Source organism: Vicugna pacos, chromosome 8 (genome assembly GCF_048564905.1).
Source record: "Vicugna pacos chromosome 8, VicPac4, whole genome shotgun sequence".
Classification (NCBI taxonomy): domain Eukaryota; kingdom Metazoa; phylum Chordata; class Mammalia; order Artiodactyla; family Camelidae; genus Vicugna; species Vicugna pacos.
Genome location: NC_132994.1, coordinates 63,554,253 through 63,580,878, shown reverse-complemented (window position 1 = coordinate 63,580,878; position 26,626 = coordinate 63,554,253). Strand labels below are relative to the sequence as shown.

The window sequence follows — 26,626 nt, the reverse complement described above, 5'->3', positions numbered from 1 at the left end:
CTATACAGTGGAATACTACTAAGTCATTAAAAATGCTAAAATAATGCCATTTGCAGCAACATATATGGACCTGGAGGTTGTTATCCTAAGTGAAGTAAGCCAGAAAGAGAAAGAAAAATACCATATGATATCACTTATACATGGAATGTTTTAAAAAAGACAAATGAATTTATTTACAATACAGAAACAGACTCAGACACAGAAAAAAAACTTACGGTTACCAGGAGGAAAGGGAGAGAGAAGGGAAAAATTTGTAGTTTGAGATTTGCAGATAGTAACTCCTATATATAAAATAAACAGTAAGTTTATACTGTATAGCACAGGGAACTATATTCAATATCTTGTAGTAACCTCTAATGAAAAAGAATATAAAAATGAATATATGTATGTATGTGTATGACAGAACTATTATGCTGTACACCAGAAACTGACTATACTTAAATTTAAAAAAAAATTGTTTAAAGAATGTGATACTGAAGCCATGGTAACAGCTGACCACTCATAGGAAGAGAGCCTACAGCAAGAGAAGGGCAGAGCCCCAAGGCAAAGCTTTCCTGCTATTATCCCTCAACTCTGGGGACCAGCTATATTTCACAAAGAAGGTCTGCCCAGGACTGAGAGATGTTAGAATAACAGAGCTGTGTAGATGATCCTACCATACTTGATCACATGGCATTTATTACTGAAACTCTAGGAGAGAGCTGTTTTTAAAATTTATTGACTTCTGCTACATTAAAAAAAAAAAGCTTTTGCAAAATTAATGGGATATCATTCAACCTTCCAGTCTAAAGCATTATATAAACCAGCCATAAACATGATGTGTGTGGCATAATTTATGTCTTTCACCATACCTGTTTCCAACCTGACATAGATTATCACACAACTACCTTGCTAAATTGCACAGTTGTTATTATCCTGATTCTTAGATCAGAAAGCCAAAGACCACAGCAACTTGGTAGCTTGATCCAGATCAAATAGGAACAGGCAGAAATAAGACTGTTACCAGGGTTTTTTGACTCCACGTGTTGACCTCTTTCTGCTATGTGATGAGAAGTCATGTTCAACAGGTGGGACCTCTTCCAAAAACCCAGATGAACAAAATCCTGTACGACCAGATCTCTGAGAAGAATCTTCAAGGGAAGCAGACTGCTAACTTCTCCATGACCTATATCCCCACAGTGCACGCACACATGCACATACATACGCACGTACCCAAACCTCCGGAAGGGCCTGCCAAGGTTAGGAGTTCACTGGAGCTACACAGGTGTCGGATATATGGGGAATACTTTTGCTGCTACATATCCACACTTAATAAATATAAGTGCTTCTCTTGATAAATATTAAGTTCTACTTGCAAACTTTCAATTCACAACCATTCGTACTGATGAACAAAGCAACTTTTCAGAGCCACAGCCCACCATTCTGCTCTTCACCAACAGATGGCATGATGGTTGTGCCCAGACACCTTAGTCTCGACTAAAGTTTGTCAGTCTGCAGCCAAAATCATAACCTCAGGAAGATAAAGTAAGTGAATGCAGTGGGACCAGTAAAAGACAAGAGGGAAGTAAAATATATGACAGACCAAGTAGTGCCTGCCTTATCAAAGAGGGCAGCCAAAACCCAGGTCTAGCCAATGTTATCAGGAGGAGCTGGGGGCCACTGTTACAAGATATTCTGATTTTTCAAGGCAGTGTGAAAGTTCTTATTTTTATGTGAAATCTCCTAGTTTTAAATTTTGCAGCTATCACTTTTTATAAAAGCTCTGTGCAGACTAAACATACCCAGATCTGTAAACACACTCATATCTGCAGGCCAGATTGTGTTTGTGTGTGTGTGGTTTTGTTTGTTTTTTTTAATTGAAGTATAGTTGGTTTACAATGTTGTGTTAGTTTCTGGTGTACGGCAAAGTGATTCAGTTACATACATGCATATATATTCTTTTTCATATTCTTTACCATCATTGGTTATTATAAGATATTGAATATAGTTCCCTGTGCTACACAGTAGGACCTTGTTTATCTGTCTTATGTACAGTACTTCGTATCTGCTAATCCCAAACTCTTAATTTATCCCTCCCTGCCTTTCCCCTTTGGTAATCATAAATTTGTTTTCTATGTCTGTGAGTGTTTGTTTTGTAAATAAGTTCATTTGTATCATTTTTTAGATTCCACATATAAGTGATAGCACATGATATGTGTTTGTGCTTTTTGAGTTCGTTTATTAACACTGTTAACTCCATCATGTCCAAAAGTGCAAAGCTTTTGGAGAGTAAAAAGTGATAAGAAAGGGGCCAAGAAAGTCTGAAACTCTGAACTAAAGCCATCAATATGCAAAGTTCTTTGACGAAAACTAACTTTACATGGATATAGACAGAGTAACCAATTAAGAAGTAATGTTTTGGAAGCATGAACAAATGGACTCATAAACAGCTTTTAAGAATTTTACCTGTTCATCAAGACAGAAGCATTAACAACAAACATTTATACTGTGAACCTTGTTTAGAAAGGGATCCTTCTAACATGTTATAAAAGGAATATAGCTCTGGAACACCAGGGAGATTGAGAGCCTCTGGGATTATAAAAATTACATCAAACATGAGTTTTGAAGGCAAGGGTAACTAAGAGAAAACAATTTGACCACTAAATATGAAAGGGCCTACAGGGAAGATAATGTAGTACAGCAAAAAATCTACATGGAATTTGGAATCAGAAGACCTCGCACTTTGTCGTAGCTCCGTAATAACTTGATCCACACCTGACCTTGAGCAAGCCTTGCAACATTTATGTATTTCTGTCTAAAGAGTAGGAGTTAAAGTTACTTTCATTACAAAATTGTTGTGTTCATTATAACAATGTAATACAGTTTATAAAATGTAAAGCTTAAGTAAGTTTTTAAATATGATCATAAATGATAGTAAGGAAGAAGAGGAGGAAGATGTAGGGAGGAGAGGGTAAACATATCAGAAGTGCACATAAAGCCGCCATCATTTGTGCTCTGTGAAAAAGGAAATTCTCCTGGCTCTTTTTAGACTGAAAGCAACTACAGACTCTCAGGGACCCTGCTGTAAAGGGGTCTAATTCCAAAATAACGTGAGCACAGGAAGGACAGCAACATCCCACCAAGGCGCCTCACGCCAAGCTGTCTTCAAAGCTGGGCCACTATAAACGCCAGGGAGTGGTTTATTACAGTCTATCCTTACTTTTATAATTAAAATCACTTATATTGCATTGAAAAAGCTTGACCTGAGGGTGGGGTATACTGGGGTGCACACATGGACACCATGACTTGTAATGCAGAATGGTACAAAGGGTAAGAGGAGGCTAACTCTCATTACCCTGAGAGAGAGTCTAATGCGAGGATATGGGTAGGACGTGAGGGAATGAGTGAAGCAGACATTATATTGCCACTCTTCTATCATTTTATATTAAATTGACACATCTCGATTTATATCATTTTATATCAAGCATTTCACAGCTTATATGTCAAGATTTTCTTAGCTAATTTATTGACTTCAAAAGGTTTTGAGGGAGCTCTCCACTCCAGCCATGATTGAATAACTGGATGAGACTCACCCTCTCACCAGAAACAAGAAAACTGGACAAAATAAATGAGGAAACAGTTTTAGGGTATTAGACAACAGGCAACACAGGACCGTGTGCGCTCTCAGACAATGGAAACCCATGAGGTGAGCCCAGTAATCACCCTGGCTGTCTCTGTGGAGGCTTCTCTGGATCATGAATCACGGGGAGAGAGAGCACAAGTAGAGAACTTTATTTGCGTAGACAGAAATTGAGTATGAGAAGACTGAGTTGGCTGAAACTTGTGAAGCAGAGTACTGCAGGGGTGGGGAAACAGTGCATGGAGAAAAAATTCATAAGGATCAACAATCGTATTAAATATAAATAATGTAAATACTCCAATTAAAAGATAGGGGTTGTCTAGCTGGATCAAGAAGAAGGACACAACCATATGCTGCTTACAAGAAGTCCATTTCACGTATGAAAACACAAATATGTTAGAAGTAAAAAGATGAAACAAGATATATCATGCTAATACTACAAATAAATAGATAAGAAAATAATTTAAGCTTAAGTTTCTATGTTAATGTCAGGCAATATAGATTTCACAAAACATTACAGAAATAAAAAGGTTATTTCATACTGATAAAGGTTAATTAATCAAGAGACCACAACGATCCTAAAAGTTAACGCAACTAATAACAGATCTTCAAAACACATGGAACAAAACTGATAGAACTACAAGGAGAAATAATCTACAATTATAATTGAAGAGTTCAACACCTCTTTCTCAATAACTAATCAAGCTGACATAAAATCAGTAAGGATATAGAAAATTTAAGCAACTCTATCAACCAGATTGACCTAACTGACATTTTTAGAACACTCCACTGAACAAGGGCATAATGAATACTCATTCTTCTCCAGTGCATACAGAACATTTACCACGTTAGACCATATCCTGGGTGCATAAAAGAAGTCTCAAATGGATCCGGAAGTGTTATACTTAGTAAAATCAATCAGCCAGAGAAAGATAAATACTGTATGTTAACACTTATAGGTGGAATCTAGAAAATAAAACAAACAAATAAATATAACAAAACAGAAACAGATTCACAGATATAGAGAAGCAGCTAGTGGTTACCAAGGAGGTGAGGGGTAAAGGAAGGGATAAGGTAGGGGGAAGGTATTAAGAGATACAAACTACTATGTATGAAATAAATAAGCCACAAGAACATATTGTATAGCACAGGGAATATAGCCAATATTTTATAATATAAGCATAATATAATCTATAAAAATACTGAATCACTATGTTATACACTTGAAATCAATATATAATTGTAAATCAACTATACTTCATTAAAAATGTCTCAAAAACTGTAACAGGGTTCAAGTAATACAAAACAAGTTCTCTGACCAAAATTAAACTAAAATTCCATAACAGAAAGTTATTTGGAAAAATACTGAAATATTTGGAAACTAAGTCACTTAAAAAATAACCAGTGGGTCAAAAAATAAATTTAAAAAATGATAAAGTATTTTGAACTGAGTGAAAGTAAAAACACAACTATGATGCAACTAAAGTAGTACCAGAAAGTATTAAAAAGATAGGAGATTATTAAGAACTACTCTGTATTAACAAGAACCATGCCAAAAAATTTGACAACTGAGATTAATTTGACAAATTAATTGAAATACAGAATTTATCAAAGTCCATACAAAAAGAAATAGATAACTTGAATAGCTCTATATCTATTTTAAAATTTAATTCCTATTTATAAACTTTCCCATGACTAAAACTCCAGGTCCATATGGCTTCATTGGGGAATTCTGGCAAACATTTAAGAAAGAGAAAAAACCAATTCTACCCAAACTCTTCCAAGAAATTAAAGAGAAGTGATTACTTCCCAAGTCATTCTCTGAGACCAGCATTATTCCAACAAAGACAATTCAAGAGGGGAGAAAAAGACTCATACATACACGATCAATTCATTTTTGACAAGGTGCCAAGGTAATTTAACAGAGAAAGACTTCTGAACAAACGGGGCCAGAAAATCTGGACATCCAAGTGCAAAACGAAAAAATCCTCAACTCTTACTTCACATCATATACAAAAAAACAAAAAGTAACTCAAATTGGATCATAGTCCTAAAAATAAAATGTAACAGAACAATTAAAATCTAGTCTCTTAGCAACTCTGAAGTTTATAATGCAATATTGTTGACTAAAATCACTATGCTGTGGCCTAGATCTCCAGGATTTATTTACCTACTAGTTTGTGAGTCTGTACCCTCACACAACTCCCCCTTTCCCGAACTACCTCCCAGCCCCCAGTAAGTAGCACTCTACTCTCTGTTTTCACAAGTTTGGCTTTTTTATATTCCATATGTAAGTGAGACCATATAGTATTTGTAGTCTAAACTTGCCATGTAAGCTGGGCACACCTGTGATCTTGGAATTAACATTCCCCATCCTCCCTGAAATGCTGTTTTTCCTCTTCCCTGCTCTTTATTCCTACATTCCATGCTCCTCTCTCTCAGCTCATTCCTCAATTTCAGTGATACACATTAACTCCCTGAGAAAAATGGCATGGGAGATAAAATATGGGGGACTTAGGACATCCAAAACTCTCTTTAGCCTGACCTCGCATATAAGTAATAGCTTGGAAAGGTTGAAATTCTCTATTGGAAAATATTTTTTAATCAAAAAATTTCCTTCAGAATTTTAAGGCATTGCTCCATTGCCTTTTCACTTGCAAATGCTACTGCCATTCTGACTCTTCACTTTACAGATAACCTCTTTTGTTCTTCTCTAGAAACTCACCGGATCTCTTATTGTCCTAACATTCTAAAATTTCACAATGATGCATTTAGCATGGAAGCCTTTTGATCTGCTGCTGGCAAGTTATCTTGCATTATTTGATTGTTTAATTCCCTCCCTCTATATTCTTTGTTCTATTTCTTAAACTACTTTTTTTTTGATATTTGATTTCAGGGAGTAGTTTTTTAATTTTCTTACATTTTCTCTCCACTTTTCTCATCACTTTGCCTTTTTTGTTCCATTTGCCATTAGATGTCCTCAGACTAATCTTCCAATCATTTAACTGAGTTTTTCATTTCTGCTATTCAAACAATCTCCCTGTTTTTATCCCAATCTTCACATCCAGATATTCCTGATATTGACAATTCAGAAACATGTTGAGGGGGTTGCAACATAAACAGGGCTGCTTCTTAGCTTTCCACATAACCAGAATGAATGAACCTTCTCAGTCCACCAAAAGGCAGTTTTTGCTCTTTTACCTGCTTCCCAGTTTCCAAAAATTCTTTCCCCTTATCTCCACTCCTGTTCTCTTTATCCTTGTGGTTTTAAGCCTTAACAAAATATTTTTGCTAGCAGTTTATTGGGGTTTGGGGAGAGAGTAAAAGTAAATACATGTGTTTAAACTTCCTTCTTTATCGGGAGGTACTGACCAAGACAATATTAGCATTTCCCTCAGCTTGACTAAACTTTACACAGGCTTCTTCCTGACCCTTGGCCCCTGACCTCCCTTTCTTAGAGCATTTATTTTAGACATTTTGCCATCATAAATTCTTTCTCTCCCTTTGAGAGGTAAATCTTCCCCTAACCTCTTGCCACACTCAAGAACATCTTTCTCAAAGACCTAGGAGCCATTCCTTTGAAATGTAATCATCAAGAAAGAGAGTGTCCCTATACCCCAGTCTTTGTGGGAGGGTATGAGCCTAAAAGTAGACCCAGATGACCAACATCCCCACTAACATCTTCCAGTACTTGTTTACTAGCTCATCGGAATGTTTAAAAATTCTCTCCACCTTTTGTTTCAGCAGACCTGAGTTCAATCTCTCTCCCCTACTGCAACAGTCTTGAATAAAGTCTTCCTTGACTGTTTGGCTCTACTTCACTTTTTCTTTTACAGTTGCACACATTTTTATTTTTATAAATTATTTAGATCAACTGATAAAAGCAAATATTGTACCTGGAAACATCATACTTTTGAAACTTCGTCCAGTTCAGTAAACATTTCTTGAGCACTTGTATATTGTGTTTGCATTATGCCAGGCACTGAAAGGTACCACAAAAAAAGTAATAAATTCAGGAATGGTCAACACAACCAAAAGAATCCGTTACAGATATGAAGTTTGATTTGTTTACTTATAACTGAGGCAAAGAGTAGCTTTGTGACCTCAGGCAAATTCACTCTCTCCTCTGTATCTCTGTCTTATTCTGAAAAGTAATGGTATTGGACTACATGGTTTGTAAATTTCCTCTTTGACTCTTGGATTCTGAGAAGAGTCTGAAGTAATTCAACAACTTGTTTTTGGCAAGAAAATTACTAAAATAATTTTTTAAAATTTACTTTAGTCAGAGTTTATTTAAATATGTTAATAGCTTATTTTAAATTGTGATAGAACTGGATAGGAATAACACAGGATTCAACTAAGCATAGCGAAGTTCTCTGAGAGGTACTTTCAAATCAATATTTGAGCCTTATCCGAAATACTAGCGACTTTTTTCTTTACAGGACATAGTCTGAAGGTCCAAACAGGATCTCTGGAGAGTATTATGTTTTGGAGCTTGCTGAAAGTTCTTCTATAAATACTCCAGCAAAGGAAAGAAAACAAGCCATCAGCAATCACTCGGACAGGGATTTATCGAGCAGCCCAGAGTGCCAGACTCCAGTCTGAACTGCTGTCATGGCTATAAAGGCAGCAGAGTCATCATTCAAATGGATTTAAGTGCCCATGGTGTGTAAAGACCTTCCTCACCTCCCAGGGCTAACAAGTTAAGATGGGTAACAGGAGCCTCTTAGCCTTAGTGGGTGCTTGGCACAGCAAAATTCCCGTTAGGTAAAGATAACTGCACTCCAACTGCTGGCTGAGTTTTTGGCCCCATCTTCGTGGGGAGGCTGTGGAGAACCAGCAGTAACCTGCGGTCACGCAGCGCTGAGTCAGAGTCCTGGTCTAACCCCACTTACTAGCTGTGTGATTGTGGGCAGGTTAACATGACTTCTTTGAGCCACACAGAGTTGTGGAAAGAATTAAATGAAACAGACTATGTGACATGCTTAGCACATTCACTTGCATATAAATTGTGTTTAATCTGTATTAACCGAATTTATTAACAGGAAGAGCTAATGTCAGAGGCAGCAATGGTAGAAATGTAGTCTTCCTTGGACGTATTACAGGGAATCAGAATATGCCTCCTCAAAATACGCCACTTGAGCATAAAGATTATTGTGAGCTGAAGACACCTGAGAAAGAGCAGATGCAGGAAGGACTCGGCCTCCTCCTTTCTACCTAACAGCAGGATATAAAATCTCTTGTGGGAAAGGTGCCCTCCCTATGCCAGGAAGGGCAGGATGCCTCAATCACCAGAGACTCTTAGCCCAGATATGTATAGTACATAGCAAATCTTACTGAAACAGCCCTTCTCTTCCATTAGTGTTCCTCATACATTTACCTTCCCACAGTTGACCACTTCAAAGAGCCTGAACCCCTTTTCCTTTATCTTGTCACTTTTCCACAAATTTATTATTCTTTCTGAAGATGCTGTATAAGCCCCAAGTTGCAACCCCTCTTCAAGCTACACATCATTGAAATCTCCTGTGTGCATGGGCACTGCCAAAGTTTATAAACTCTGTTTTTCTCTCATCAGTCTGACTTTTGTCCATTTCATTTTCAAAGCCCCAGTTGCAGAACCTAAGAGGGAAAAGAAAGAGGGTTTTTCCCCTCCCCTACATTATGTGTGTGTGCGCGTGTGTGTGAGTGTGTATGTGGTAACTGTGCCCATACAGAGAGACACTGATCTCACCTATTGATTCAGGAAGGTTTTATGGAGGAGGTAAAAAAAAAAAGTCACAGATCAATGGCTTATTAGATGGCTTATTAGAATACAGGGAACTAAGAAATCTGAGGGCATCTCAGGTAACAGAAAGATGAACATCCAAAGTTGTGTCTGAGATCTAATCTTTTTCAACAGTGGTTTCTCATCTGGACCACCAAAAAATTACCTGAGTGGCCATTTTCTCAATTCTTCCCAGGATGTTTCATACTAGTATCATCCTAGAGGCTTAGAAAAGAAGTTAATCATTGCAGATGATGGACATTGTAGGGCATTATGGCCTTACTCAGGACTTAGACTTGATGTAATCAGATGGAAAGTGGTTCAGTGACCTTTAAAAATCAGCCCCCCCCCCAAAAAGCATACTGAAAAATTCTATGTAACTGTTAAAAAAGTGAAGTGGGTTTGTGCATAACATGGAAAAATGGCCATGATTTATTGATGAATGCAAAAGGAAACTTCTTGAATAGTAAACATAAAATGCCCCATTTTTTTTAATATATGTACAAATACTTAAAAGGAAAACAAATCCTGGAAGAATCTACATCAGATTGCAGAAGAGGCTGCCCCTGTAGAATGAGCTCTGAGTGAAAGTGATGGGGGAGCAGGATGAACTTCTACACTTTAGTTTTAATTTTCAATTTTCTTCATGGAGCATTTTTTTTTTTTTGCAATTAAGAAAAATTTTTTCTCTGACCCTTATTGATATAAGATTCAAAAAAATCAAGATGTGAAAAGAGAATGCAACTCTGATAATGAGGGTTGTCGGTGGCAGGGGTATGCAGTCGTGAGAGAAGCAAGTGAAGGAAATGAGTGCATGAGTAATGGCAGGTGTTCGGGAAGTGCTGAGGAATCAGAAGGTGTTCAGGTTGAAATATTAGGGGCTGGCAGGGATCCAGAGACAGGCTCGGATTGGATGGGTCATTTGGGAGGAGGGAGCAGGTGCTCTCAAAGGTTGCCCAGCACTGAATGCATAGAGAACCCACCTGCCTCTGTACCCCGCGCCTGGAGGAGGCAGTACAACCAAGGTCTCCTGGCCCCATGTCAAGATTTCCTCACATCAGGAAGGATCAGAGCATCCTAAAGGTCAGTCATTCTCATAGCACCTTTATGATTTTTACCTTATCTTCACAGTAACTCCCCAATCATTCATTTTTTAAACCTAAATAAATTTGGCTCCATCCTGAACAATGACACCCATGAAATGAGTTCCTATGATAGTTATATTTTCTGTATCACAGTATTTATTTCAAAAAGAATTTTTAAAGCATGTATCTATAGCTCACCTAAAATCATCAGAGAATATTCTGGGAAATACCAAGTTACATTATATATTAGAAATATTACATATAATATTACATTATTACTGAGGCTATGCTACTAAGAAGAGAAAGGCAGAGATAGTAAGCATTTAGACAGACAGTATGTGTATTTAAAATAATGCTGATTACTGGAAAAAGAATCACTAATTAGCCTACTGAGTGGATGATACTTTCCCTGTGTGTTAGTGGAGGTTCCATCCAGGAAGAGGAATGACAGTGAGTACTGTATAGGATTTTATTACAGGAATTAGACCTGATACAACTGTGGGAAGAGCTGGGAGATAAACATCTGACAAAGCGAGTTGAGGTTAAAGAAAAATCCCCTAACCAGCCCTCCTGAAGCACAGGTGCAGATGGACAATTGGGAGCTTGCAGGGATCTGGGCAGCCAGGTACTACCAGCTAACAGAGAGGAGCCACAGTAGAGAGTTGGTGGAGAAGTCTATGGCAAGCTGTCACCTCCGCATTTGGTGGGCCAGGATTGCTGACAGTTAGCAGGGCCAGCAGTCGAAAGACGAGCTGAACTCAGAGTAGGAAAGTATGAAGTAGCTGGCAGTAACTAGCATTTCCATGACTGTTTCCCACAGAGCGTGCTCTAGCCAACTTTTTTTGGCTATCTCGAACTCAGAACCATACAGGGAGAGGGATTCTGGGAAATGTAGTTCCAGCTGAACCCCAGTGACACACTATAAAGCCAGAATGCCACTGACTCCAGGCAAGAATGGGGACCAGAGGTGTGATCATGAGCTGTGGTTAAGACAATGCAGATCTGGGGTTGCAATGGGCTGCTGGCTAAGGGATGTCTGGCTCCTCCTTTTTGTTGGGCCTACATAGGCTTTAAAAAAGCCACAAATCCAGGCACTGTTAAGCTTGAACACAATACAAGCAGCCAAGAGCCAATACCTTCCACCCCTCCTCTGCATGCATTTATGTACACCGCATGCGGCTGCAGGCTTGTGAGTTTGTAACATTAATACAGTTGCACAAGAAACAGGTTAGATCATCTAGTCATTCATTAACTGGTATTCACTGAGCACCTATGGGCCAAGCACTGTTTCAGGATCTAAGGATACAGTAGTAGCTCAGGAGATCGAATCTCCCCTCCACTCCAGGAATGGGAGACAGGCAATAGCCAATCTATGCACCCATTCTATGTAGGCTAGAGGGAAGAGCTATGAGCTAAAAGCAGGGTACAGGTCTAGAAAGAGACTGAGAATTTTTTTTAGATAAGGTGATCAAGTAAGGCCTCTCTGAGAAAGGAGTTGATGAAGGATGGAACCACAGAAAGTCTTCCAGATGTAGGAACAAATGTGCAAAGGCCCAGAAAGCAGAAGATGCTTCACCTGGTGGAGGAACTACAGTAAGTCAGGTATGATTGTGGCAGTAAGGGTCATGAGGAGTGTGGTCCGAGATGAGGTCTGAGATAAGAGTCTTTGAATTTCATTCACCTCAGTGGAAGTGGACGTCCCCTGAGGGTTCATGCAGCCAAGTGACCTGCTGTAAGTGCAAAGGAAGTGGAGCTGCTCCTCCCCAGCCAGAGCCGGCTGACTGGGGTTCTGATGGAACGGTTTACACCTACACAAATAAGTAGGGCTAGAGAAGACAGTCTGAGTGGTAATTTAACCCTTAACTAAAGAAAAGCTTTGAAGAATTGAGAAGCTCGTTTGTCTCTAGATAGCTTATTTTGTTTTAAAATCATGCTCTGCAGCCAGCCCAGAGACTTATCCGGTATAAGCCCGGCCTCTGGCCTTAGCGTGGTTCCACTAGACGCTAAAGGCTAGACCTTAGATAAGGCCCAAGAAAGCTGGGCAGTGGCCTCGTGTCAGCCCCCTGCCCACTCTCTCCATGCGGCAGAAGCAGGTGGAAAGGGTGGGAGAGAGGGTCACACTGGTGAGTGTGAGAGGCAGTGTTGGAAGCAACTGGCTAAGTCAGAAGAGGCCTGAGCACAGGGAATAAATTGTGTTGGTATAATTTCAACCTCAAATTATATTTCATGGCTTAATGCCAGTTCTCAGGTTCCTGTTAGAGCTGGAACAAAATAGTTTAGAGGACTTCAAGTCCTATAAATGATCAAACTGTGCTGAGGAACCCTGGGATTCTCGGGGACAATGCTGAGAGGGGATGCGAGGGAAAGCCAGTGGTGGAGAGAGGGTCTCCTGCCTCTGACCTTTACCCCACTGCTTCCATCTATGTTAAATTGGATATTTAGCTAAGATTTTTCTTGACAGGAGAGTTTTGCAGCTAAGAAAAGAAGTCTGAAAATCAAAATCAAATCCATTTTAACCCCCTCACTGTGAGGATGAAGAAAAAGGTTCAGAGATTAATTACAAATGTTCTGGACACCCCCTTCTCAAACTTTCTCTCACTCATCCTCCAGTAACCTTATGAAGTAGGCATTAATGGTCTTATTAATGAGAAAACTGAGACATAATGAGGTTATTTTTTTAATCCCTCACAGCTGAACGGCATAGCCAAGATTTGAACCCCGACTAATCCATCTGACACCTAAGCCACAACTCATAAATTTCATGCTATCCTAAAACAAACAACCTATCAGCCAAGGTGATTCTCACCGCCATCCAAAGAAAAGCTGTTAAAATGTTTAGAACAGCCATAATAACTAATATAATATTTACAAAGCTTTTACTATTTGAACTATTCTTCATGTAGCACTTACTATAAGCAGACTTTGGGTGATTTACAAATACTAACTCACATACTACTTCCAGTAGTTCCAGGAGGTACTTACTATCAACATTTCCAATTTGGGGGGAGGGTATGGCTCAAGTGGTAGAGCACATGATTAGCATACACAATGTCCTGGGTTCAATCCCCAGTATCTCCTCTAAAAGTAAATAAGTAAACCTAACTACCCCCCAAAATAAAATTAATTTTTTAAAAATAATAAAAAATTTTAAAAATAAAAAAAAACTTGAAAATGAGGTAAACTGAGGTACAGTAAAATTGAATAATTCGCCCGTGCTTGTAGAGGAGGGATGTAACCTATTCAACGCTACACACGGAAGAAGTAATTCAGGAGACAGGCTCCCTTGCAACCTGTGCTCTCTTCAAACCACAGTGGCTTCCTACGTCCCTGCGGAAGGGAGAGGAACGTGAGAGATTTCACAGGCCGGAGTTCCAAGGACCGGTTTTATTCCTCTCACATCCTATTGGCTAGAACCCCATCACATGATGTCAACTAACTGCAAGGGAGGCTGCGAAATGCGGTCTAGTTCCGTGTCCAGTGGGAAGCGGAGAAGTCTGGATGAACGTCTAGCATCCTTTCTAGTAGAGAGAAAGCCACTCAAAGTGATGTAAAACACTCAAGCTACTTAGAGGAAGAAAGCTAATTTCTGTGCTTAATTTTTTTAATTACATATCTAGGAGGGCTGCGCGACATTTGGCAGTCACTTTCTTCAGCAAATGGCATTTTCTGAGTAGCCCTGGGTCCCAAGACAGAAAGCACAGCATCTTCTGCCGGTGCCCGCGTCGGGGTGGGCAGCGTGTGCAGGCGGTTCGCTCCTCCTGGCTTTCTCTCCCCATCTTGCGCTGTGCGCGCTCCTGTTCCTGCCCTCCCAGCCTCGTTTCCTCCTCCCCACCGCTTTCATTTTCATTTTTGTTTTATTACACTCTGACCCGCTTTATGCCGCAGTGCCAGCCGCTCTCAGCCCCAAACCCTCCAGCGCTAACTGCCCTGGGGCAGCTTTGCGGCCCGTTTCTCTGCTGGTTAAGATCCGGGTTTACACTTGATGGGCACCGAGTCTGTGGAGAGAGGCCGCTGGTTTCGTTCGGGGACCACGTAGCTGGTGGGATGAGCTATTCAGAGGACTAGGGGAGAAAGAGGTATATCTGAGGGTAAGAGTCGGCCACACCTCAGGAAATGGGTAAAGAAAGTGTCGACTCAAGGGTAAGCAAGTCAATGGGAAGTGGCTGACCTCCTCTCTACACACACAGACCCCGCAAAGCACACAGCCTGCGCTGGGAAGGGCGTGAGGCCCTTACGGGGAAAACTTCGGGGCAGGAATGGCTCACTCTAAATCTATGGTGACCAGGTGAGCCCCTACAGAGGCCAGGCTAGCCAGTGGGGTCTGCGGTGAACCGACGGGCCTGGCCCAGTCCAGCCCCACTGCCGCCCTGTAGGAATCTAGGGTCATTGCTGCCAAGAATACCTTTTTTTCAAAAGAAACAGAAAATCAGGGCTTTCTTCATTCTAAAGTGTCGATATCTATTTTAAACAATTTGTTTAAAGTGCAACTTAAACGTGTGCCTAAACCAGGTTGCCCCCAGGCGAATAATCTGTGACTCGGAATTCAGGCCGCAGAGCACAGTAAACTACAGAGAAGTGTCTGTCAAGACGCTCGGCCAAGTGTTCGCGGGTGTTTTTTATGTGTGGCCCTCGGACTCGATAAACATGAACCAATAAAGATGAAGACAACGTGGTGAGGGCTTACCGCTGGGGCCAATTTTCATCAGGAGCGAAGGGTCCTCATTCTGCCCGAAGACTACAGAGCTAAAGGGCGCGGCCTCATTTCCGTAGAATCACCTGCTCCTTCGCGGGCCGCAGCTTCCGGGACCCTTTCCACCGAGCGGCCGGGGCGAGCGCCCCCCGCGTCTGCCGAAGCGCATCAGCTCCCCCTTGTGGCCCGGCTGGGTCAGCCCCGCGGCAGCCGCCGAGTAAATGAGCCGGGAAACTCCGGTGACTTTCCCAGGTGGAATTGATGACAATTGGGTTGATTAAAAATACACTTAGCTTGATATTTACACAAATGCTGTGGGGCTACCTTTTGTAAATCAAGGAGTCTTCTGGGACAGTGGATAAACCATGCCTCAGTTCCACCCTCCTAATTTCTTAAATACATTCAAAATATGAGAATCAAGTTTTCTGAACTTGACTCACATGAACCTCAAACAGAAACACGTGGGTGAGAGATTCTCGGTGACCCATTTGGACTCTGTTTCAGGGGTGACAGCCCCCCTCATCAATAACCCCATGACCCTCAGGATGGTGTGGAGGGGAGAGAGTTGAGAACCACCTGCAAGTACAAAGGACGAGCTTTTTAAGAAAAAAAAAATTTTTTTAGTCTAAAAACTATTGACTATTTCAAGATTTTAATTCTTTAAAATAATGGAATGTTAATTATTAGAATGCAATAAACTGCAATTACATTTTAATTTCTATTTAAATTATATTAACATAAATTATTAATATAGATCATTTTTATAATTATTAGTTATTTTTAATTATTTAAAATTATTCATCAACAACAGAAAACAAACTTTATGATAAGCAATAGATTTCAGTTATAATGCAGATACCATGTTGAGGAAGAAGGAAAAAAAAATTGAAAGTGAGATGGGAAAGAAAGACAGGGAGTCATGGGAGAAAGAGTTAAAACACTGTTGACATTTGGAAAACTACTCTTCTGGCTGCTGAGGCTGCTGACCAGTGAGGGGATGCTCAGCAAGCCATTAAACCTCTTATCCTGATTTGTAACCGATAAAATGGAAATTCCACCACAGACCTTGTCTATCTACGTTATGTCTACCCTTCATGCTGTCAAAAGGCTTAATAAGATTTTTGTAACAGCACTGGAAAATTACAAAGTAGCATAAGACAGTAAGAGAGTTGTGATAATATAACTGTAACAATATAAATGCAAAAGCACAGAAGACAAAAGCAGGTGGGGGGCTCCAAAGAATGGCGGAGTCGAAGAGGTGGTTCCTTTGGCTCTGCCTGCTTCAGTGTGGCCACCAGAACAAATTTTCTCCTGTTCTTGCTGCCCTTCGAAGTTCAAATTGTCTTAATAATCTCTCTTTGTAATGATTCTGGTCAGTTGTATTTCCAACTTCAAAGTTTACATTTTAAATAAATACTTGTTCTGACATGCATCTGGGGAAGTGTGAAATGCATAGAGAAATTTAGAGATTTACACTGTCCTGAAGAATGAATTTCTGTGACACTGAACATTTCTTCGGCCCTAACTTTTTATCAAAGATTGTTTTCTTCCCATTGTAAGTGCCTCAGCATTAGATTTGGGACCAGTGTTTGTTGAATTATTCCAAGTCATTGTTTTCATAGCCTCAAGGTATGGATGGTGATTCCAGGAAAGGGCAGCCTGCAACCAAGCGCTGAACTTCCAGATAGACATGATCTCCTTGACCCTGGGTTGCTCTGGTGTAATGACTCTATCAAACAGATTTCATCTTCTCACTTCATATGGTCTTCCAATGACTTGATGAAATCCAAACTCCCTGTCGTGATAAACCAACCCCCTGACAATGTTACTCCAATCCCTTTTCCATCGAGTGCCCTATTAAGCCCAGGATAACACAGGGTGACACAGTGCCGCAGGCTTCGAAAGCACAGTCCAGACTGCATGTGACGATGGAGGGTGTTGGGAGGGGTGTCTCTGGGAAAAAGCAACAATAATAAAATGAAACACCATTTGATATATTTGAACGTAAAAAAATTAGTTGAGATATAAATAATCTGATGGGGGTGGAAATTAAGTCTCAGTATACAGAAAGCAAAACAATTATAATCAAGGAAAACAAAACATTTTGTGAGAATGAAAACATGATAATAGCAGATTACTTGGGTTTTGCAATGAATTTTATTTTCAAAAACACACCAATGTCAGTACCTTTTATTGACCTAACTGAAAATAGGATATAACTATTGGGAGGCTGGCAGGAGAGGAATTGGGGGTAGGGAATATAGGAGCACTAAATCTTCACCTAGCATAACAGAAAATCAATAGGTAATATCCAAGTTAAAAAAAAAAAAACAGTTCCGTAAGCATACTATTTAGAACTCTAGAAATAAATATCACTCCCTTCAGTGTATCAATTACAAAGGTCTGACCTCACACTCTGGATGCTTGGTTTGAAAATGTCTTGCTCTTCCAGGAAACTTTATACAGCTAATAGCCAGTATCCCAAGGCACAGTATATACTTAGGTTCAGAGTCACTATTACAGATCATGGATGTGAATCCCTCTTTTGAGTCTTTTCTTGAAATTTTTGTATTTCTCTGACCAATTTTTTATAACATAAAATTAGATGATCATTATTTTTTATCTTACTATTACAGCATCATCAGATCATCATGAGACCACAGGTCCACTCTGCCATTTTCTGGCTGTCCATTGCACTTGCATTACTAGTGCTCACTGGTCTATTCTGTGAGGGTCATTTCAGTTAAATTCGTTTCAAGTTATGTCTTGAAAACTATCTCCACAGTCACATAGAAGCAGCAACACCTTGGAAATTCTTCACAGAATAAATGAATGAGGGTCCTTGTCACACATCCCTCCCCCCACAGCACTGTGGTGGAACTATTTCCGCAGGGCACCAAGTGACATGGGGCGTCTGACATATGGACCTAGTGGTGACATCAGTGTTAGTAATGGGTAATTATTTTTAGTATAAAATTAAATACAAATAGAAGTTTTAATATTTTTACCTTTTACTCCAGTGAATTGTTTTTGACACCCCACCTGGGCATCCCAGATTATGTCTTCAGAGGGCTGACCTCAATGCACTCTCTTCTCAGCCTCTACTAAAATGTCCCCAAGGCAGAAGGGAGGAAGCGTAGGACATCAGGGTCTCTAAAGGAAAGGGAAGCTGAGCTTTGGCCAATTTGGAGCAAGTGCAACATTTCCTTGAGTTTTGTTCTTACCTTAACATTTTATGCACATTTTGTCTTCCGTGTGAGAACATTATACCTATGCATGCTTTAATCAGTCACACTTGCATCAAACTCAGGTAAATCTGACTGAAAGTGACTGCCCAGGCAGAGGCCCATGTTTGGCATGTTGTTCAATTACTTCATCGCTATAGCACGTGAGTAGGATAAAGGAGTAATGTTGACCTGAATTTATCACTGAAGAAAGCCAGCTATTGACCAGAGTGTTCATTGAAACGTCCCCCAGTGCCCTCTGGCTTCCTGGAGATGTTAATAAGAAGTCTAAGTCAGACAGAGGTGGACAAATATCATGTGATACAACTTATATGTGGAATCTAAAAAATGACACAAATGAACTTATTAAAGAACAGAAACATACTCACAGTCATAGAAAACAAACTTATGGTTACCAAAGGGGAAATGTAGGGGAGGGCTAAATCAGGAGTTTGGGATTAGCAGATACACACTACTATGTGTAAAATAGATAAACACCAAGGTCCTACTGTATAGCATAGGGAACCATATTCAATAGCTTGTAATAACCTATAATGGAAAAGAATATGAAAAAGATATATATAGATATATATATAACTGAATCACTCTGCTATACACCAAAACTAACAGTACATTGTAAATCAACAATACGTCAATTAAAAAATCTCTAAGCTTCCAGGTAATAAATTTTAAAAGCCACCCTTTTCATTGCACGATAACCATGGGCTGCCTTAAGCTTTGATAAGGGTGCTTGGCTGCTTATAATAACCTGGCAACCAAAAAAAATGAGTGTGAAATATCCAGCAAATGGGGTGCAAAGGAGACACAGTTCCAGGTGTCAGTCTTCAGGGGAGCGGCAAAGACAATGCTTAGATGATCTTCATTTCAATTTTGCACTGAGTTAATATTATCTTGTTGCAGAAGCCACTCATTTTAGAAGCTCATGAGAAGAATAAAGTCTAATAGGAACACAGACTTTGTCCTCCAGACATGGACATAAATAATACAAGGCAGAAGCTTAAAATGTCATAAACGAAGTGTGGAGCCGGTGCTACAGGAGTTGAGCAGAAGGATTTCTTCTGACTAGGGAGAGGGGTGTGCAGGGAAGCATAGGTGTTGAAATCCTGGTGGGGGGAGGCTCTGTTGCGGTCCTGGGGCACAGGACTAAGAAATCCCGAAATGGGCAGAAAAGGGGGGAATTGTGCAACTGAGGCGCCAACTCAATGATTTCTGAAAAGGTTGAACATACTTATTTTTTAATGGGTAATTTAAATGGTCATTTATTTTTGTATTTCTAAATCCTTTTTAGTTCCCATAACTACACACCTGGTTTGGTAAAAACATTTTTATATTCATCACAGTGGCAGTTTTCTCTCCAGATAAACTTGTAGCCATAATGTTGTCATTTTAAAGCATGGTGTAGAAATTCAGAGGTGTTAGTTGCTAGGTCATAGAAGCTCTACTTCATGCATATTGTTTGAATTAGTCTTTTTTTGTAGGAGCAAAGAAAATTAAATAGTACTAAATGGTTTATTAAAAAAATACGTAAAAACTGTTGTCCCTGCCTCACCCCTCCATATCCTCCATCCCTGGTTCTGATCCCCAAGGAGATGACTTTAAATTCTTTAAGTGTTTTGTTTGATGTTCATTTCTAGATTTCTGAGTAGTTTGCTTATGTGAGTTTTTCCAACCTTGGACATTACCTATTGATTTTCTATTATGCTGGATGAAGATTTAGTGCTTCTGTATTTTCTATCCCCACTTCTTCTCTTGCCATCTTCCCAATATTTATATCCCATTTTTATGTAGTTACATGAATAAAGGTTTTGGAATTAGTACATTCTTGCAAACGATAGTCAGTGTAAAACGTAAGTAAACTACAATTATTATGTTGTCTTTCTTGTAAAATGTTTTGTTTTCCTAGACTATAATTTTTTCCCTTTACAGTTTTCTATGTATTGAAAGTTTGATTTTCCCCTATAATTATTGAAATTGTACATATTATAATTTTTATAATAATTCGGTATATTGTTAAATTAAACAAGGAGGCATTTAGACTGAGGCAACGCTAATACCATGGCAGCTTATGGAAGGGACCCAAAGGCTAAGCCTGTAAGTGCCTCAAGGTTACAAAATCAAAATGCTACGGGCAACCAATCACAGCCAAGTAGGCTTTAAACTATAACCAAATAATTTCTTCTCTTTGCTGCTGCACTTTCTGTAGTCTCCCCTGCCCCCTGGTGAAGAGGGCCCCTGACCACTTCCTGTTTGGTGCTGCCAGATTCCAGCTGATTTTTGCTCCAAGAAATTCTTAAAATTTGTGATACACCTCAGTTTATCTTTTTGTCAACCAACGTATAAAAAGTTCAGTACATCAGGTCGTTCATTTATCTGTTTATCCTGGAGACCTCTCTCCCAGCCGCCTCCATCCTCCTCACACAATCTGGCTGCTTTTTAAGCCTGCTACACAGTGTCATCCTGGGACTTCTCTGTTACTTTGCTAAGTTGGAGTCTCTGTTTTCCGGCTGTTACAGATACATGTTTATTTTTCAGCACATTCTCATTTTTCTGCCATGTTCGATGGTAGCCAGGCTCAGAGCCCCGAGCCATCCTGGTGTCTGTGCCTTGGGTAGTTCCCTCCTGCTCTGAATCGGGGCTGAGGGGCTGTTCCAGGTGACAAATGGAATACAACATAAGCAGTTGTGTGTAACTTCGGGGATGGGGCCAGGAAAGGCTCATGCAGTTCCTGTCTGGCTCTCCTGGGATCACTCGCCTGCTCTGTGGGAAGTCCGCTGCCACGTTAAGAAGACCTGGCCAGTGATGGCGAAGTGGTGCAAAGGTTCGTTTGTTCTCAGTGTCAGCTGTTGGGGAGCAGCAAAAACACCAGTAAGAGGATTTTTCATTTTGATTTTGTACTGAGTCAACATTCTTAGATTTGTTCAACATTGAACACATGAATATACCCTAGTTTTATATGTATTTATTCACGTCTGGGCAAATCTGGGGAGACAGGGCATCATTATATTGCTGTCAAGCACCATTTGGCCTTGCTAAGCTACCGATGGTTATCATAACCTCAGCCAAGGATAACTTCTTCCGTTTCATCTTTGTGAGGGATCTGATCTACTTCAGCTGCTTATGCCATTAAGAGCAAGCTTGTAAATAATCTTTCAAATCCCTGTATCACCAAATGTAAATCACAATTTTCAGAAACGAATTATATATAATCAGAGTGCTCTCCCCAAAAATGGTATTTCTGATGGGATATCGGTCTAGGGCTTTTGGCACCACTGATAAGTAAAGTAAAATCAATTCATTTCAATTATTATTTATTATCTTTGTTTTACACTTTTAAATCTTGTTCATATAATTACAGGTATAGTACTTAGTATTGTGATATACTTACATAATCTGTCAATAAATCAATAGACCTGTATTTATAGTGTGTATTCAAAACTTTATAACTGACAGGCGTGGAAGGTCAAAAACGTCAGGGGAGCACTGATATCACAAAGCATCACTTTTCAAGAATTGCTTAGGAGAGGTAAGTCTTAACCCTAGGGATATCCAGGTTGGCCCAGCAAAGAGCCACAGAGTGATAATCCTCCTCCTTGTTCACAGCAATGGTCTTAACATCAGGTGTGCGCTTTTCATAGTTTATCTCATTCTATGAGGTAATAATTATGCCCATTTTCCACACTAGGACATCCAGACTCTCCAGGTTTGGCTGACATTCTGGGATCATGACTGTGCATGGTTTTTGGACCACAAGCAATTTAAGGGCATAAGAATCCTGTTAGTTGAGAAATGTAATCATTTTTGTAGGTTTAATGTTCTCACTTCCTTCCACCATTGCTGACATGGTCTCCCTAACAAACCATGCCCTGTTCTTTTCACGCCCCTGTTCCAGCACTTTCTTCTGTCAGAAACGTCCTTCCCTTATTCTCTCCCTGGTTTGCTGTTTTCCAAACCTCAATTTAGGCATCATCTTCGCAGAGACGCGTTCCCACAGCATCTAACACACGTCTCTCCCTTGTCAGCCTCTGCCATTTACTTTCAGCTCTTGGAGATCAGGGCTTCGGCCCTCTCTGTGTCCCTTAGCATATAGGTCCTAGCATGAAGTAGTCAACATACACAGCAAATGCTTGTTGAATGAATAAATGAGCAAATGGCTGAATGAAGCCAACATTTCCTCTGGATGGAGACTGTGACCATCATGGCGGAGCCAAGACCTGGTTGCTGGAGACCCACACAGGCATCTTTAGTATGGAAGCAGCACTGGGCAGTAGAGGGCGCTCAGCCTTCCGAATAAAACAAAAATCAAAACCACAACTGAGTTTGAGCTCCAGCAGTGCCACTCACCAAGGGTGGCATGTGGGAAAGCTACAGAACCACTTTATAAATGGACATGAGACTAATCCCTACCTGGTAAGGTTGAGGAGAGATTAAGAGCAGAGTGTCCGGCACCTACTCTGTTAGTTCCCTTTGCTCCTAAAATACTCCTTTAGTTCCCGTTAGGGTTCAGACAAGAGACAGAAGAAGTTTAACATAGAGAAGAATTACATAGTAACAAGGGTATTAGCTATGAAGGGACGAAAGTATCTCTGAAGAATACCCTACGGCTGAGAGAATACTGAGAAAAGGAGCAAACTTAAAAGGGAGGTGTTATGGGTTAAGCTGGTCCCCCAGATCCACATGTTGAAATCCTAAACCCAGTACCTCAGAATGTGACGGTATTTGGAATAACCTTATGGTCACTGCAGATGTACTTAGTTGTTAGGATAAGGTTATACTGGGGTAGAATGGGCTCCTAAATTGACTTGTGTCATATATATATATAAAAAAGGGAAATCTGGACACCACCACAGACACAGGGAGAACACCATGTAAAGATGAAGGCTGAGATTGGGATGATGCTTCTACAAGCCAAGAAATGCCAAACATTTCCAGCACCACTGGAAGCGTGGAATAGATTCTCTCCCGGCTCTCAGAAGGAACCAAGCTCGTAGACACCTTCATCTCAGACTTCCAGCCTCCAGAACTGAGATACGATACATTTCTGTTGTTTAAGCCACCTGTTTACAGTACTTTGTTACAGCAGCTCTAGTTAGTGCATACAGGAAGCCTCCTCCCCAAATTGGGGAAGGTGTGCTTGCAGTCCAGTGGATGATAGATTAGTGTGCTGAAATGCCCCAGGTTAGACCTTGTCCAGTTACAGCGCTGAGCTTGTAGGGAAACAGCCCTCACCCCTAGTCTTGCAGCTGGAAGCCTCTGCAGGTACCTGCGGGCTGTGGCTGGTGTGCAGTCAGCTCGCTTTCTGCTAGGGAAAAGAAAACCCTTCCTCCTTCAGTGGTCCCTCTAGCGCCCTCTGCTGACAAGGTTTAGCATCATACCAGCTGCAAAGGAGAAAAGTTCACAATGTGCAGATTTTTGGTGGAGTAAGTCACGAAAGGAAAATTTAAAGTTGAGGGGCAATAAATTGATAACTGACACACGCTTCCTTCCTTTAAATGCATTGAAAGAATATACAACAGAATTTTGAGAAGGTAGTTTTTTCCCCCAATGACGAGGCCAGAGGCTGGTGGCCATGTGGCAGAATTGTTCTCACATTTTTTGGTATCACGAAGTCCTTTGGCTGTTGGGTGAAGCCTGCATATATCTTCTCAAAATAATGTTTTAAAATATATAATCTAAACTATATAGAATTACTGTTCTTTTTATTTTATTTAACTTTGAGGTGAGCACAAAATATCAGCAGATTTAACATTGAAGGTAAAAGTACACATACGCATAGTATGCCTGAAAAGTTAGTAGTAAATCATTTTTAAAATTTTATTTATTTATCTATATTTTGGGGGGTAATTATGTTTATTTATTTATTTATGTTTAGAGGATGTACTGGAAATTGAATCCAGGACCTTGGGTGTGCTACCACTTGAGCTATACCTTCCCCCCTGTAAATCATATTTTTATGATTTGAATTATATTCAAATCTATTTGAGTTTATTCTTCCAAGGACCCTTATAATGAATATTTTATAAACAAATCATTATTTTATCCTTTTCATGATTTCTTTATAATATACCACTTTAAAATTAAACCTTTAGTTCTTAAGTATTCTTTAAAACACACACACAAAACAAAATACATAGAATTACAAATGACATTGAAATACAATAACAAAGATTTTTTTTTTAAAGCCAAGTTCATGATTTAGTGTGCTAGTTAATTTTTTTTTACAAGTGTGTGAGTTAATTTGGGATGTCAGCTTGATTGGGTTATGGGTGCCCAGCTATTTGGTTAAGAGTTATTTCTGTGAGGGCGTTTCTGGATGAGAATGGTATTTGAATTGATAGCCTGAGTACAGCAGATTGCCCTTCCCAGTGTGGGTGAGCCTCCTCCAGTCTAATCAGGGGTTAACAGAGCAGAGTGGTGAAGAAAGGGAGAATTCACTCTCTCTGCCTGATGGTTGAGCTGGGACGTCATCCGTCTTCTGACCTCGCCTGGGACTTAATGCCATTGGCTCTTCAGTTCTGAGAACTGCACCGCTGGGTTATTCCTGGCTTTCCTGGTGGCAGATGGCAGCTTGCAGATGGCGGATGATGGGACCTCTCAGCCTCCTTAATCATATGAACAAATTCTTCATAATAAATACATTTATCTGTAATAAAGTCCCTACTGGATTTGTTTCTCTGGAGAACCCTGACAAATACCTATATAACAGGAGTGCTTCTTTATGAGTGCAACAAAAAACAAGATTGACCAGTGGATTTAATACTCACACAATGTCTAAGTACCAGTGTGAAAAAGACATGGCAGGAGATCTGTACGCACCATGAAGTGACGTGGAAATACCTGTAGCTTGTATTTGTGACAATTTCACAGATGATGCTATTACTGGCACTGTGGCTTACATTTATAATTGAAAAAAATGCTAAATTTCAGTTAGAGGTTAGTGGGAAGAAAAGGACAGAATTCTTCTATTCAAGTTTATGGACCCTCTGAGTTCAGAACCCTTGTCCAGAAATAATTCCAGCATTAGCCTGAGGTTGACCTAGACCTCTCTACTCACCAGGCGGGTATTTTTGCGGCTCACACCGGGGAGAGGATCACCCCGACACAAGTGCCGGCCACTCTGATGCGCGTGCGCTGTGCTGTGGCAGCCTCTCTTGCCTCACCCCACCGTGGTTGCTGCCTCTTGCACGGGGAAGTGTGCAAAACCCAAATGCACGGGACCTTTAAAGGGAGGAAAAGGGAAGGTCCCAGCTGCACAATGACTGCTCACAGGAGAATACAATGGCAGGCTTCAGAGTCTTTGTGGTGGGGTCATGTGGTCCTGCCCACGCGTTGGCCAAGCGAGGCAGTCAAGGAGGAAACACTCGTGTATTTGCATGGGTGGTGCTGGACCGGACGACTGACCCACTGACCACTCGGCTGGTGACGATAAAGACAAGGCTGACTCTCCTCATTGTGTTCGGGGGCTTGTAGACCTATGTCCTGAAATCCAGAACCAGAAGATGTTTGGAGGCTGTACATTTGCTTTTTGCCCAATTCCACCCTCCCTTGGGGTAGCCTCTTAAAAAGTAAAAACAAACCAAAAAATGCTGGCATACTTTACTTGTATGTTCTGTTCATCCAACAAATATCTGTTGAGCGCTGGTGTGTGCGAGGAGGCACTGTGCTGGGTGCTGGGTGCTGGGTGCTGGGGAGATCATGCTGAGTTCTCAGCCTCTGCCCTCTGTGAGTTCAGTCCAGCGAGAGAAACAGACAAGTAGACACATCACAGCCTCAGAAGTCCCCCGGGTGTGGTGAGAACAGGGCAGGGAGGGCTGGTTCTCCTCCTTAATAAAAAAAAACTCCACCAAAAGAAGAAAAAAAGAAAAAGAAAAGAAAAAACCCTGACAGGATTTGAAAGTTGCTTAATAGAGTAGACCTTAAAAATTCTTACTGCAAGAAAAAAATTTTTGTTAACTCTGCGAAGTGATGGATGTTAACTAAACTTACTGTGGTGATCACTTCTCTCAGTATATACGAATATCAAAGTAGCCTGTTGGATACCTAAAAGTATGTAATGTTATATGTCAGTTATATCTCAGTAAAACTGGGGGGGGACGTGAAGAATGCGGGTGAGGCAGATACAGTCAAAGCGAATGCTTTCACCTACACACACACACAAAGAAAAGAAAAAGGAAAACTGACACTCAAAATGCTTTACTTTAAGTTATTAAAATGCCAGGTTACTTT

General features: G+C 40.3%; 1 protein-coding gene across 1 annotated transcript in view; it reads right to left on the bottom strand.

Moving 5' to 3' along the window:
- Window positions 1–15,252, bottom strand: part of UST (uronyl 2-sulfotransferase) — a 385,118-nt gene extending 369,866 nt beyond the window's left edge. The window contains exons 1-2 of the mRNA XM_072966015.1: window positions 15,153–15,252; window positions 7,516–7,601 (exon numbers count right to left, since the gene is read on the bottom strand). Coding sequence (XP_072822116.1) covers window positions 7,516–7,528 — 13 coding nt within the window. The 5' untranslated portion in view covers window positions 7,529–7,601; window positions 15,153–15,252. The remainder of the gene's footprint in view (window positions 1–7,515; window positions 7,602–15,152) is intronic.
- Window positions 15,253–26,626: the final 11,374 nt, after the last annotated feature.